Source organism: Phyllostomus hastatus, unplaced genomic scaffold (genome assembly GCF_019186645.2).
Source record: "Phyllostomus hastatus isolate PE091 unplaced genomic scaffold, TTU_PhHast_1.1 phas_scaffold_182, whole genome shotgun sequence".
NCBI lineage: Eukaryota > Metazoa > Chordata > Mammalia > Chiroptera > Phyllostomidae > Phyllostomus > Phyllostomus hastatus.
Window position 1 is genome coordinate 28,108,269 of NW_025334013.1, and position 14,025 is coordinate 28,122,293.

A 14,025-nucleotide genomic window follows, 5' to 3' on the forward strand; every position below is an offset into this window, starting at 1 on the left:
TGCATTCTGCCCTGTCCCCTTCGCTCTGACAAACCCCCTTCCAAACCAGATTTATTAAAAAAAAAAAAATCTTTCTTTAACTATAGAATTTATTCTTTTTTAAAAGAGTTTATTTATTTATTTTTAAAGGATTTTATTTATTTATTTTTAGAGAGGGGTGGGGGAGGAGAGAGAGAGAGAGACACACACACATCAATGTGCGGTTGCTGGGGGCCATGGCCTGCAACCTAGGCATGTGCCCTGACTGGGAATTGAACCTGCGATGCCTGGTTCGCAGCCCACGCTCAATCCACTGAACTACGCCAGCCAGGGCAGAATTTATTCTTTCATTAGGAATTAATCATGTCCTTTTAACCATTATGAAATTTTTACCGATTATAGTTTTTGTTAGTACTCTGAATACAAAGTTTCAAGATATCTGTTGCTAATACTATTTTTCTCATAAACCTTTAAACTTTTAATGTGCGACTTTATGAAATGCTAAGGTTTTCAGTGTATCACAGGATGGCAGAAATGCCTCACACTTACCTATTTTTCAGGTATAAATTCCTTACTTTGTGCCAGGCACTAACGTAAGTGATTTACAACCAATCCTCACTTAATTCTCTTAACACCCCTAGGCCTTGGTAGTGCTATTAGCCCTTGTTTACACACAGGGAAGCTGAGGTCGAACAGTGAGGCAGCTATCAAGTGTCAGTGCACCAGGATTCAAACCCTGGGAATCTGGCTCCAGAGTCTTAACTACCGTGTCTTGCTACCTACAAGTTACTGGTGAGCACCGAGTACAAAAGAACACATCACTTGGTCCCAGCTCCTCCTTCACCACTGCCTGGCACACAGTCCTTTTGAGGTTTTAAATCCCTTCTTCCACACTGCCATTTGTAATGGGTGGTGTGGTATATGAGAAAAATATTGAACTCTCAATCTAGACATCAAGGCTTGAGTCTTGGTTTGGCCGTTTACCAGACTGGTGACTCTGGGCAAGCTGTCTCCCCTTCTGAGCCTCCATTTCCTGACCTAGATAATCCTTAAGACCCCTTCCACCTCTAACAATGTGCCTCTGCTGCCCTACTAAATATGACATGCTACATTCAGGAACCTAGGGGAAAAAACTTAACTCGTTAATTCTCGAAACCTCTGTGCTCTATAAGGCACTTCTGTGGAAACTACAGCTGAGGGGACTTCACCAGAATGGGTGAGTGTACAGGAGCTAATCAAAGTGGGTTCTTGAAACCTGCTGAAGTCGAACATAGTCAAATAGCCTAAAAGATACCTAAGACCCCAGGACAAGCTCTATACCCCCAACCTCTTAGACAGGACAGTAATTAGAACCCTAGACAGCATCAGGGGCTAAGAGAGATTTCAGGTCATGTGATCCACACACCAAATGACAAGTCATTCACCAATGCCAGAGCCCAGTATGTCTCCAGACTCCGGCACCCCAGCGGCCTCAACCGAGTCCACTCCCTCCTGAGGCAGCCGCGTTCACCGTCAGGACAGCTCAAGCTCTTCAATACGGAACACTGAGTACTAACTGCAACCCACCGCGCCCCGAATTACCTGTAATCGTTGTTCCGGGAGTGCTGAGTGCCTGTGGGATGTGAGGGTAACCGGGAGGTGGCATCACTGAAGGAGGGAGATTTTGCCTGGAGTCTATGTACAAATTTCCTAATTAAAGAGCAGAAAGAAGTAAAAACATTACCTAATAAACTCAGAAATAAATAAAACAAATCAAGCATTAAAATCTTAACGGAATTGTCACCTAAAACTAAACTAGGCAGGTAAGGTGAAGAAGAAAAGGGAAGGAAAAATTGTTTCTTCCAGATGGTAAAACTCTGCCAAGGTGGGGCTGTGGGGCTGGCTTTGGGAACACAGCACCAAGCTGGGTGTGAGTCTGCTGGGAAAACTTCAGCGGACTCACACCCTCTAACTCAAAGCTCTCAGGCCAGTCATGTCTACTATTGTTGTTACATGCCTTACTACAATTCAAAAGCATTTTTGTCACTTCATCTGAACCTTCCACTAAGCCCACATGAAGGCAAGACAGGGATGATTCTCATTTTATAGATGAGGCAAAGGAGGCTCAGAGAGACTGAGCAGACTGCCCGATGACACATCAGTGTGGCAGGGCTGGGGCCAGTGTCCAGTGCTCCTAACTCACAGGCTCTTTCTCCTAACGGCCGTCTCAGTATTGCCCTGATTTTCTCACCCCCAAAGCAGACCTATATGTGCCCAAGCTGCTTATTAACAAAGTGACTGGAGGCACAAAGTCATAGGAAAGAACTGCACTAGATAAAAGAGCTACACTAAGCAAACGTGATATGCATTATTTAGAAATGCAAAGATGAGAAACATAGGTTTCATTTAAGTGGCATTTCAGATGGTTCTTAATGTATTTTTGACAGAAGCCATCAAGTGTAATAGTTCCAAAATGTCAATAATGTTGCATCCTAATGCAAACAGAAAGGGAGGGGAATAACCGCCATGTGCCCTCCCCAGTAACTCTGTGGGGAGAAAAACATAACACTGGCTCACATTATATGGAGCATCTGGAGTTCCAAAAAAGCCGTTTTCCTAAGGTCTTCTAGTGTTTCATACAAATTACACATGCATTCTACCAATGCTGTCATCAAATTAGAAAAGAACTATTTTCCCAGAAGAAATTAAAAAGAGAAGAAAACCCTTCCTTTTGTATTCAAGGCAGGGCACACAGTTTGGCCGCTCACGAGTGTGTGACTGACACCGGGAAGTGAGACCAGCGAGGCTGCTCAAACTGGAGGTGGTCCCCTCAGAGATAATCTAATCCAGCCCTATCTGCTCATGTGCAGGAGGAAACGGGACCAGAGACAAAGTGAGGCCGAACCAGGAACAGACCACAAGATCAGACTTATGAGCCACTGCCTTCTAAGATGACATGCTTCTTTATAGTAAAGTTTAGAGTCAGAACTGAGCTACTCTTTGACCAATTTACTATCCTGAAGATTTAGGAAGGAAAAAAAAAAAAAACGTTATACTGCGTTCCAGCTCTAATTGTTTTTTTTTAAATAAATACTTTTAGAGAGAGAGGAAGGGAAGTAAAAGGAAAGGACAGAAAGAATGATGAGAGAGAGAGAGAGAAACATCAATCGTTTGCCTCCTGTACCCCATACACACCCCAACAGGGCAACAAATCCACAACCTAGGCATGTGCCCCGACTGGGAATCGAACCAGTGACCTTGAGCTTCACAGAACGATGCCTAACGAACTGAGCCTCACTCACTGGTCAGGACTCTAGTAAATTCTTTTAGGTGGAAATGGTTAGTCTTCACATGCATGGCTGGTGCACCACTCTGAGTAATATGGTCACTCATTTATTTATCAATGACTTCTCAGCCTCTGTCCTGAAAATCGTAGCTCTCTCACTCATCCTTAGGAGCTCAAATCACAATCAAAAGAAAAAAATATGATTTTTATTGAAGATCTGTCTTTACATTTCTTTTCTTAAACGATTGTATTAATTTATTTTTAGAGAGAGGGGAAGGGAGGGAGGGAGGGAGGGAGAAAACATCAATGTGTGGTTGCCTCTTGCACACCCCTCCCTACCGGGGATCCAGCCGGCAACCCAGGCATGTGGCCTAGCTGGGAATTCAACCAGCGACACTTCGGTTCACAGGCTGGCACTCAACCAACTGAGCAACACCAGCTGGGGCTTTTTTTTTTTCATTTCTCGATTTTTGGCTTAGTAATTCTTACTTTAAAAGGGGAGAGGGAGTGGGAACTGGATTATGGAAATAGACACCCACATTAAACAAATAGCCTTAACTTTTTCAAATTGTTACATTCCTAACACTTTTACTTTCAGATAGAAATTTTCATTAATCCTCATTTTTCTCACATGCTTATTATAGTCTGAACAATGAGAGTCTACCTAAACTTTCTAAGCAAGAGATTAACTTCCAATGTAGTTTCCAGAGATGTCTGAGATCCTGTAACATTTAGAATGTAGTTATGAGAATTTTAAAATCTATTCACACAGGTAAACAGGGTACTCACAGCCTCCCACAACTACATCAAAATTACAACTAAAGTACAGAACAAGCATTAAGCAGAACCACCTGAAATCTGGCTAAATGGAAGTCTCACAACTAGAGAATTAAAGAAGAAAGCCACATCAAGACTAGTAGGAGGGACACAGACCTGGGACCAGGCTGTTCCACGTGTGGAGGATAAAAATCAGGAGGGGTATTTCAGCTACAGAGGTCCCACCTAAAGAGCAAGGGGCCCCAGCCCCTCACCAGGCTCCCCCAGCCCAGGGTTCCAGTGCCAGAAAAAGAAATCCCCATAATTTCTGGCTGTAAAAAACCAGCAGGGATTAAGGCTGAGGGAGATGGAGGGCTTCTGGAATCCCAGGAAGTTCCTCTTAAAGGGCCCATGCCAATTTACATGGACTCACTCCCTCTGAACTCCAGCACTAGGACAGCAGCTGAAAGGAATCAGAAACATATGGAGAGGAACTGGATTGCCTGGCTTCGGGGTGAGAGCTGGGCGGTGCCTTCTCGCAGACAGAAATGCTGGCAGAGGCCATTACTGCTTTTCAGTCCTCCCCCACCGTGCCAGCAGGCAGGCATTATATCTACGACTCCATCAACCTGGCTCTCACTGTTTGTTCGACCCTGGCGATTCCCTGAGGTCCCGCAGAATGGAAACTTCAGAAAAGAAAATTGTAGGCACTATAGTCAGAGTAAAAGAAATGGCTACAATGGTAAAGGGTAAAGAAAATAAGATGAAAAATACAGAGCACAAATTTTGAGTCCAGAAAAAAACATCAATGAGACTATATGCCATTATGTCCACTCTTCAAGTAAAATTTAAACTTTAATATTAACATTCTTAGAAAGTATATAAAAATAGTATTTTCATCACACATATATACAAATTTAAATTGAACTTCATAACGATGTTCTTATAAAAATGCAAGTATCTTAAACACATTTAATTCTAGTTTGACAACTGAAAAGGTCACCAAGGAAAGTCAACTATAAACAATAATCATATAAATCATGACAAATAATTTATCAACTTTTCTAAGATATACCTTAAATATATAATTTTATTTCATTCATTTCTTAGAAATTAAAAGATGCAAATGGATCACTGTCACCATTAGCAATGTACCAAGTTGCCTCAGTCACTAAATTTGATATGAATGAGAACAAGATAAAATCAAGAAGATAACTAAACCCATACCTGTTCCAATGTGTTGGGAAGGTTTTGCTGGATGCATGGCACCATGACAGACATTTTGCTGAACATTACTCTGTGAGTGGATAAGGCCGGTTTGTGTAAAGAATTGATTAAGAGAAGAACAGAGATCAGCAAATTGAACCTGATCTAAAGACCAGTTCTTGAGATCTGCCTGTCTCATACTCTCCATCAAACCTATGAGAAAAACATTAAAAATACAGTTGGCACAATTCTGTAAATTTGCAAGGAAAATAGCAAGCCAATTTTTTCAGCCCTCAAAATTTCCACTGGCAGTGATTTGCCCGTGCACTGAAGAGTGACATTATAAAATTATTCAAAGTCTGATTCTTTTAAGTGGGGCCAAATTGTTTTTAAAACTCTTGTCTGTGATCATTTGCTCCAACTGGCCAAAAGATTTAATAGTGAACTTTGCAAAATGCTGTCTTTAAGTGTATTAGCAACAGCAAATAAAACACTATATAAGAAGATATTTACTTCTATTACAAAGAAACTTATAATCTATCAGAGAAAACAGGATGTATATTTGGTTACATGTCAAAAAAGAACCAATGCTCACCTTGGAACTGTGAAAGGTCTACATCTGACCAATTAACACTGGTAGCAATTCGACAGCTTTCTTTTAGCATATCAAGTGTCGCATACCAATCATTTGAAACACCTATAAAAATAACATTAGCAACACTATAAATCTTGGATAATAAAAGTTGGAAGTATATGGCATGGGAAGATAATGCTGACTTTATTCCTGACATTGATGGATCCAAATTCAGTTTTACAAACAGATTCATACCCATCACATCATGTGTTGGGGCAACCTGAGACAGGTAGAAAGGTTATCACTTCTCTCCATTTTGCAAATGGAAAACAAACAAACAAAAGATGGAACCCAGAGAGGCAGTATAACTTAGCAAGGTCGCTGTAATGAATCTAACACTTGAGCCCAGGGCTTCTAAGCTGTAATCCAGCACTTGAAAACTGTCCAAGTTGATAACTGCTCTTTATATTTGTACAGTACAAATGACCAGGCTGGACAAGTCATACAAATCAGTATTTCCCTCCATATAAAGTTTATTTTCCTGTCTTGTTGTCACCCTAAGAGATACATTCTTTGTACCTTAGAGGCAGATACAAATTTAGAAGCAATATACAACATAACTTAAAGCACTGCCTTAAGGGAGGTAAATCAGATGTATAGCAAGAGGGGTTTCTTACGAAGCAAACTTAAAAGTGAGAAATGCCTTAACACAGTTCTCCTGTCAAGGCAGGTTACAAATTCTTTAGGAAATGCTGATGAATCCAAACCAGGGCATTTCCAGTCAGGAACGGTATCCTCTGGTGTGACATCATTTGAAAAATTAAGACCCCACAGTCTGTGTGTCAGCAGAGCAGTCAACACTCAGGGGCATGGGGCAAGGACTGCACTCAAAGAGACCGTGCTGAATACATAAAGAATATCTTCCATTCAGTGACTGCTGCCCAAATTCCTCTGTTTTCAAGATCACCCCTGGACAGATGAAAGAAAGAACTAATAAAAAGAACTCTTTGCTACATCATAGATAACTGTGTATCAACTACTGGCTAGGTGACTTACAAAATTCTGCCAATTATGGGTTTTTAAAAAAGTAAGCAGTGAACCAGAGACAACAAGACCCTACACTCAGGCAACTCATAATTTAGAAAGAAATTTGCTGAGGGAGGGGGGGATTAAATTAGTACCTCAATGAGCCACAACATCAAGTCTATCAGACTCACAGATCCTATAATGAATGCTGATTTTGCAACACAAAATAAAGCAATCTCTGCAGACAGAGTGGCTGAGCAAACCCCTTCCCACTCAGTAAATGTTTGCTGATTTTTATTTAGTCCTTTTAGAACAACTAGTGTTACAGACCCTAAACTCTGATAGGCTGGGGTATAAATTCCGGTTCTACTAGTTATTAGCAGTATGTTCCTGAGCAAATTGCTTAATTTCTTTCACTTACACTTTTCCTATCAAATATGGTAACCTATACTTATTTAAAAGAATAATAGGAGATAATGTACCTAAATCGCCTTGCACATAATGGGCACTCAAGCAACTGTAAGTTCTCTCCATTCCTTCCCTGTTAAAGACAACCTGCTAATTAGACCCATCCTATAAAAGAGAAATTTATTACTCAAATACTATTATCACAGTCACAATTTTTCCCAGATCCCAAGGTTTTCATCTGACCAGCTACCACTGGGATAACAGGCCATTAAGCGTGCATCACGGATGGTTTTCAGCTGTATTTGGACTTTTTTCTCCCCTGGCAAACAGACTAACAAAGAAAGGTATGACCAGAGGAGAGTATCACAACCTTCTACTGATGCCCAGTTCTCTACAATTCTTAGTAAATCCTCAAAATCATATTAAAAACAAGCTTAAATTTCTGAAGAATGTATAGACATTAAAAGGTAGGCAATAATGCCTGAAACAGAAATTATAAAATGAAGCTATATTATATACCCTTTCCTCTAGGCACAGATCCGAAAATAACTTGAAGATGTTGTAGGACATTTAGGCCATCAAGGCAGGAACTATATCCAATTTTCAATTTTAATCTAGATTTTATTCTACTTAGAATTAGTAATGGAAAACAAAATAGTTAAAAGAAGCTCACTGAATTCTAAGTACCCTGCTACTCATTTTTCTACTTTATCTCAATTAATACCCCCCAAAAACGCTTACGATATTTTTCCATGCTGTAAATGAGGAAACAGTTTCAGAAAAATTTAAGATTTAAAGCAAACCATATTAGAGACAACACACACTACCTGAAGCTCATTTCCCTAACAACAGTTTAACTGCTGAAACAAGTCATTTTTTAATTGGTGAGTAAGAACTAGCACTGTCTAGCACTTAGCAATTGTCCCTTCAGGATATAAATCTCATCAGTGACATGGTGGGGAGTGGACAGCCAGGCAAGCCAAGAGAAGGATGCATACTCTGCACAACTTCCAAGGGCCCCAATCACATTGCAGTCCGTGCCTGTAGCACCCCTTGGAGCTGTGCAGTGCTAAGACTACTTGGTCTGTTAGCACTGTCAGTTAAGCATCTCACCTGAAACCATCAAGACCTATCTGAAGAGCAATAGATTTTTCAAAACATCAGGACATGAAAAATGTTTTCTTCCTTTGCAATATACCATTCTAAAATGAGATAGCTGGCAGGAATTAAGCAAAGAAAAGAAGAGAGGGAACATTCACTGAATACTTTACAAGATACTAGACAACGCATTTCACATTTGTGTTCTCGACATGACCCTTGTACACTGTATACCAGAGTATTTTTACTTTCACTTTCATAGATGAGAAGATAACAAGTCTAAAAGAAGTGATGTACCAAAAGTCATTTAAGAGCTATAATGAGGATTCAAATCTGTGCTCTTTCTTCTATACCACTGAATCATAACAGACTGCAAATAGACTGTGCATTCCATTCTTTTTTCAAATACACCTGACTCTTGAACACCATAGGTCTGAACTGTGTGAGTCGACTCACATGCAAATTATTTTCATAAATATACAGTTTATAGTATTTTCAATCCCCAGCTGGGAATCAGTGGATATGGAGGGCCAACTCTATGCATTGTTCTACACCATTTTATATAAGGAACTTCAGTATCCATGGATTCTGGTATTCAAGTGGGGGCCCTAGAACCAATCCCCCACAGACACCGAGAGATAACTGGGGAGTCAAAAGTCGTACACAGACTTTCAACAGCTGGGGGGTGTGGGGGCGATGTGCAGTTGGAGCCCCTAACCCTGCACTGTTCAAGGGTCAACTGTAGGCACAAAAACACTTGTTTTCCAAAAGGATAAAATAAGAGCTAAAACCATAAAACCTGCAAGGGTTGCTGAGTTTGCCTATATTGCCACAATAAATTTTAATCGAGAAAATCTCCAGGTCAATGTACGGATTAAATGAGTTACAACTAGAGGATCAGAACAAGGAAACACAAAAGGAGATAGGTGAAAAGAGAGTTCGCAGTAAATACAGATAAGCCCCAGATAACAAAGGACAGATATCCTAATCCTAATTCACAGTTAGCCAAACACAGTCAGGAGACAAAAACTTACCAGAATTACAGGATACCTGTTGTGGGGGTGGGGGTGCCTGATGTGTTAACGTCTGATGCTGATGGTTCGAATGATGCTGCATGTGTTGGTGTGGAGAGGGGTGCTGGGGATGAGGGGACTGGAGCTGGCTGTGTTGCTGTGGGTGCGGTGCTGGATGCTGGGGACGCTGCGGATGCTGTGGTAAACCATGTGGTCGATGGGGCGGATGTGGAGACGACTGTGTGTGCATCTGGGGGTGGGACAGCGAGACTTGTGCAACCGAATTACTGCCAGTGGTGTTGAGGCCACTGCCATGACTATTGGACAGGCTGCTTTGGTTGCTGTGTGGGTGAGAGCTCACTGTACTGCTGGGAGACTGCTGATAGGAACACGAAGTGTGGGACTGCTGGGAAGATTCCGAAGGGATGTTCATCAAACCTAGAAACAGTCAGAAAAAGCAAGATCATTCGTGGTCAGATTTCAGTTATATATTATGACAAATGTTTGCAAAATTATTTAGAAAGTAAAGGTGTGTGTTGTCAAAAGGTATCTCTGGTTCAGTTGAACAAGTGCTAATGGAATATCCACCATACACTGGGCTCTGTCACTGAGAAGAGTAAGGAACATCATTCCCTGCCCTCAAGTTGCTTATGGTCTAGGCAGGGGTGTCCAACCTGCAGCCCAGGATGGCTGTGAATGCGGCCCAACACAAAATCATAAATTTACTTAAAATATTATGAGAATTTTTTGTGATTACGTGTTACAATGTACTTAACGTGTGGTCCAAGACAACTCTTATTCTTCCAGTGTGGCCCAGAGACACCAAAAGGTTGGACACCCCTGGTAGTGGAAAAGTGACACTTAAAGAAATATGTCCAACATTAAGTACAAAGGCAAAAGTATACAGCAAGGACACTGGAACTTTGCTTCTTGCCTGTTAAGATAGACAGGACTGGATATACAGAGAAGCCTTTCCTGAAAAGGTGGCATCTGCCTTGGCTGGTGTAGCTCAGTGGATTGAGCGCATGCCTGTGAACCAAAGGGCTGCCAGTCTGATTCCCAGTCAGGGCACATGCCTGGGTTGTGGGCCAGGTCCCCGGTGGGGGGGCGGGGGGGGGGGGTGCATACAAGGCAACCACACACTGATGTTTCTTTCTCTCTCTCTCTTCCTCCCTTCTCTCTATAAATAAATAAATAAAATCTTTAAAAAAAAGGTGTATCTGAGTTGAATCTTGAAAGATGAATGAAGATAAAGCAAAACAAAATAGCCACCCCTACCTTTCTTCTCCATTACTTTTATGGAATCTGAGACACAGTTTAGGGGTTAAGGCTGCATACTTTAAAGCACCAGAAAGTAAGGTTTCAAGTCACTGCACTGCACCTGGTAACTCTGTAAATTTATTGACCTTTCTAAGCCACAATTCCCTCAACTATAACTGGGTATAATGGCATCAACTTCAGAGTTGTGAGGGTAAAATGCCATGATGCAAGTGTAGATGACCTCAGTAAATGTTAGCTGTTCTAACAATGACGACTAGGCCAGAAGTACCTAATGTTAAACACAGTGGGTGCTTGGTTGGCAGGCACTCTCATTTTAATAAAAACTACTGCAACATCTGATTCTACAACTAGGTTATTTTCATATTCTAAAGGATGGCTCATACCATGTTTTGCTGAATCAAACACAAAGAACATTACTAAATGAAAAATAAAATCCTGCAGCATAGTGTCAGCTAATAAAAGAATCAAACTTTTTTAAACAAAATCATTTTCATACTTGTCATTAATAGTCTAATTGTATTAGAGTACATTTTAAGATAATCTTTAAACTTACAAAGTTAAGGTTTTATAAGTACAAGAATAAAAGTTCTTGCTTTGGCCCTGGAAAACTGTTGTTTATAAGAACTCTACAGAGTTATTACAGGAAGATGAAAGAAAGCAGTTATTTCATTATCTATGTCCAATAAAGCCCTAGCATTTTAAGAGGGAACCCAGATATGCTACATACCAACATTTCCAATCTCAAATTATTTGTAAAGAAAATGAAAGAAAGTACCTTTCAGAAGCCCAATATGTGAAACTGATAAATGTGAAGTTGCTGTTTTGGAAGTCGGGGAAGGAAGCCTGCTAGGTCTCCCTCCTCATCTACACACTTCTACTCGGCAAAACTGTCACAAAAGCCAGTTCCAAAGAGAACACAGGAGGTCAGTGACCTGATCCAGTCGTTGTTGTGCAAACGGGGAAGCTGAGCTCGAGAGGCGGCAGTTACTCAGCTGACTTGATGGTAGAACCAGGACTAGAACTGAGTTCCTATCGATGCTTTTTTTTTTTAAGTTTGAAAAATCACTAGCATTAAAATGTAAACTCTTTAAGACAGGGATTTGTGTCTAAAATATTTTGTGCATTGCTGTGAACAGGTAAACTCTGAGTTGAGGTATAGACAGTTAGTTATTCTGTCAAAGAGAGAAACTAGGAAATGTCTCCACAGCAGAGCCCCCAGCAACATGTGCCTAGTGCTCTTTAGGGAGAAGACAACGTGGCATCTTGTAACCACATAACTCTGACTAAAGCCAATAGCTAATGGCACAGTAACACATAACAGCAGCCAACTAGCACTTGGTTGATACAATACTGTATCTCAGCCAAAACTGCTCTGAGCATTAAAACCTGATTTAAATACATTGTATAAAACAAGAACCCAGAGCATACCACTAACTAAGGTGCTTACTTCTGAATGCCATACATGAAGTCACAAATTTGGTGCTACCACATTCCAACAGTTATCTCTTTGCTAATTACCAGTAAGAAGAGAAAGGCAAGGCACATCTATTCTTGTGGTGCAACATTTATCACTAAAGCGCTTCACATGGCGGACATCACTAATTAATAACGTTCTTTCCCACATGGCACAGATGCAGTACCAGAATTCTTCAACACAGTGCTCCAAGACACCACAGATAATCACGTGAGGCATATGAGATGAAATTTATCTGCCTTTCTTGTGCTATGATACACACATACACAAAGCATAGTAAAGGCACAAAAAGCACTCAATTCTAATCATGATGGTTAATGTTCTAAGATCAAGAAATGTAAAAGCTGCCAAGTGAAAACAATTTTTTTTTTAAGATTTCATTTATCTATTTACAGATAGAAGGGAAGGGAGGGAGAAAGAAACATCAATGTGTGATTGCCCTTCATGTGCCCCCTGCTGGGGACCTGGCCCACAACCCAGCCATGTGCCCCGACTGGGAATCGATCCGCTGACCCTTTGGTTCACAGACTGGCGCCCAGTCCACTAAGCCACACCAGCCAGGGCGAAAACAATTCTTAAAAGACCATACTACAATAAAAATTTACTTTACAAAAGGTATTTTAAAAAAACCACCTCACCTTGTTGACTAAGTGACTGCTCAAAAACTGACTTATAAAGGCTCCGAAATGAGGCACTGAGATCTTCAAAATTATATTCTGAGAAAAGCAGTTGTTTGTCTCGTTCTGGAAGGTTGTACTGTGGCTGCTGTTGAGGAGTCAGTGACTGAGAGACTGGTTCTGGATGGCTTGTCACCTAACATCAAAAGAAAATACTACTAATTTAGTAGCTCTATATCGGAACTGATTTGTTACATAAAATATATAACGGAAAATATTAAAATTGTTTATAAAATCCGAAGTTTCCCTGTCTGGAGCTTTCCCATCCTCTGCTTAAGTTGAGTATATACATAAGGTACAGACCACAACATTGTTAACTTAGGTCTTGTAGAACCATAGAAATCTAATCCAACTTCCACACTTCACAAAAAAGGAGAAAGAGTTCAAAGAAGGTAAATGACAATACTTTACAAGTAAGTGATGAGCTAGGCCTAGAATCTTTCAAGTTTCTGTAGGATCTTCACCTTGATTTCTACAGAAGCAATTTCATCTCAAACACCACTATATTATGAAACTACTAACATTTCTCATTCATTTAAATTCAAATTCTGTGAGTACTGTGTTCAGTTTTTGTGGCACTGCCTAAAGCATCAAGAAACTTCAATATACCTAAATCATCATTTCTAGGGAAATTTTTATTACATTAGAGGAAACGAGAAATGAAGGGTAAACAGACAAAGGAGATTCTGAGAAAAACAAGGGAGAGAGATCAAAGGCTTAAGCTATGCAAGGGGGAAAAGGCACCTACAGAAACGTCTACAAAATAAGAATTACCTTTAAGGTAGCACAACTAGGAAAAAAATTTAAAATCAGCCATCTCTCTTAAAGATTATATCAAGGCATGGTTTTAGTGTTTGGAAAAATTTAAGATATGGACACTCACCATAAATTTATGCAACTATTCAAAACAACGCTTACAGGGAGTTTACAATAATACGGGAAAATATAAATTTTGTGTAGGGCAAAGACTCCCTACTGGCACTTGGGTAATCTTACTTGTCTCCACACAGGCCATGTAGACAAGACTCAATGGCAGGATGACCTAAGTCTTGGTGGATCACTGTGATTATCCAGAAACAAGGGATGATAACTTGTCTTATGAGAGGCAAATTCTCACCACCATCCTACCTTGCAGGAGGTAGGCACAGGGCAGTTTCTTGCCTACCTCTCCATGGTGCAGGAAGTTGCTCAGAGATAGTTGCTCACCTGCCTCTCTGTTCCCAGTGAGGTGGGGGACTTTCTATTTTATTCCCATAGGGTAACCTACA

The 14,025-nt window shown here is 40.6% G+C and overlaps 1 protein-coding gene across 3 annotated transcripts in view; it reads right to left on the bottom strand.

Moving 5' to 3' along the window:
- The window catches only part of FOXJ3 (forkhead box J3), a 100,493-nt gene that overhangs the window by 3,568 nt on the left and 82,900 nt on the right, over nt 1–14,025 (bottom strand). For all 3 annotated transcript variants that reach the window (XM_045859105.1, XM_045859103.1, XM_045859104.1), the window contains 5 exons: nt 12,719–12,893; nt 9,347–9,763; nt 5,802–5,903; nt 5,228–5,419; nt 1,561–1,668 (listed from right to left, as the gene is read on the bottom strand). In XM_045859105.1, coding sequence (XP_045715061.1) covers nt 1,561–1,668; nt 5,228–5,419; nt 5,802–5,903; nt 9,347–9,763; nt 12,719–12,893 — 994 coding nt within the window. The remainder of the gene's footprint in view (nt 1–1,560; nt 1,669–5,227; nt 5,420–5,801; nt 5,904–9,346; nt 9,764–12,718; nt 12,894–14,025) is intronic.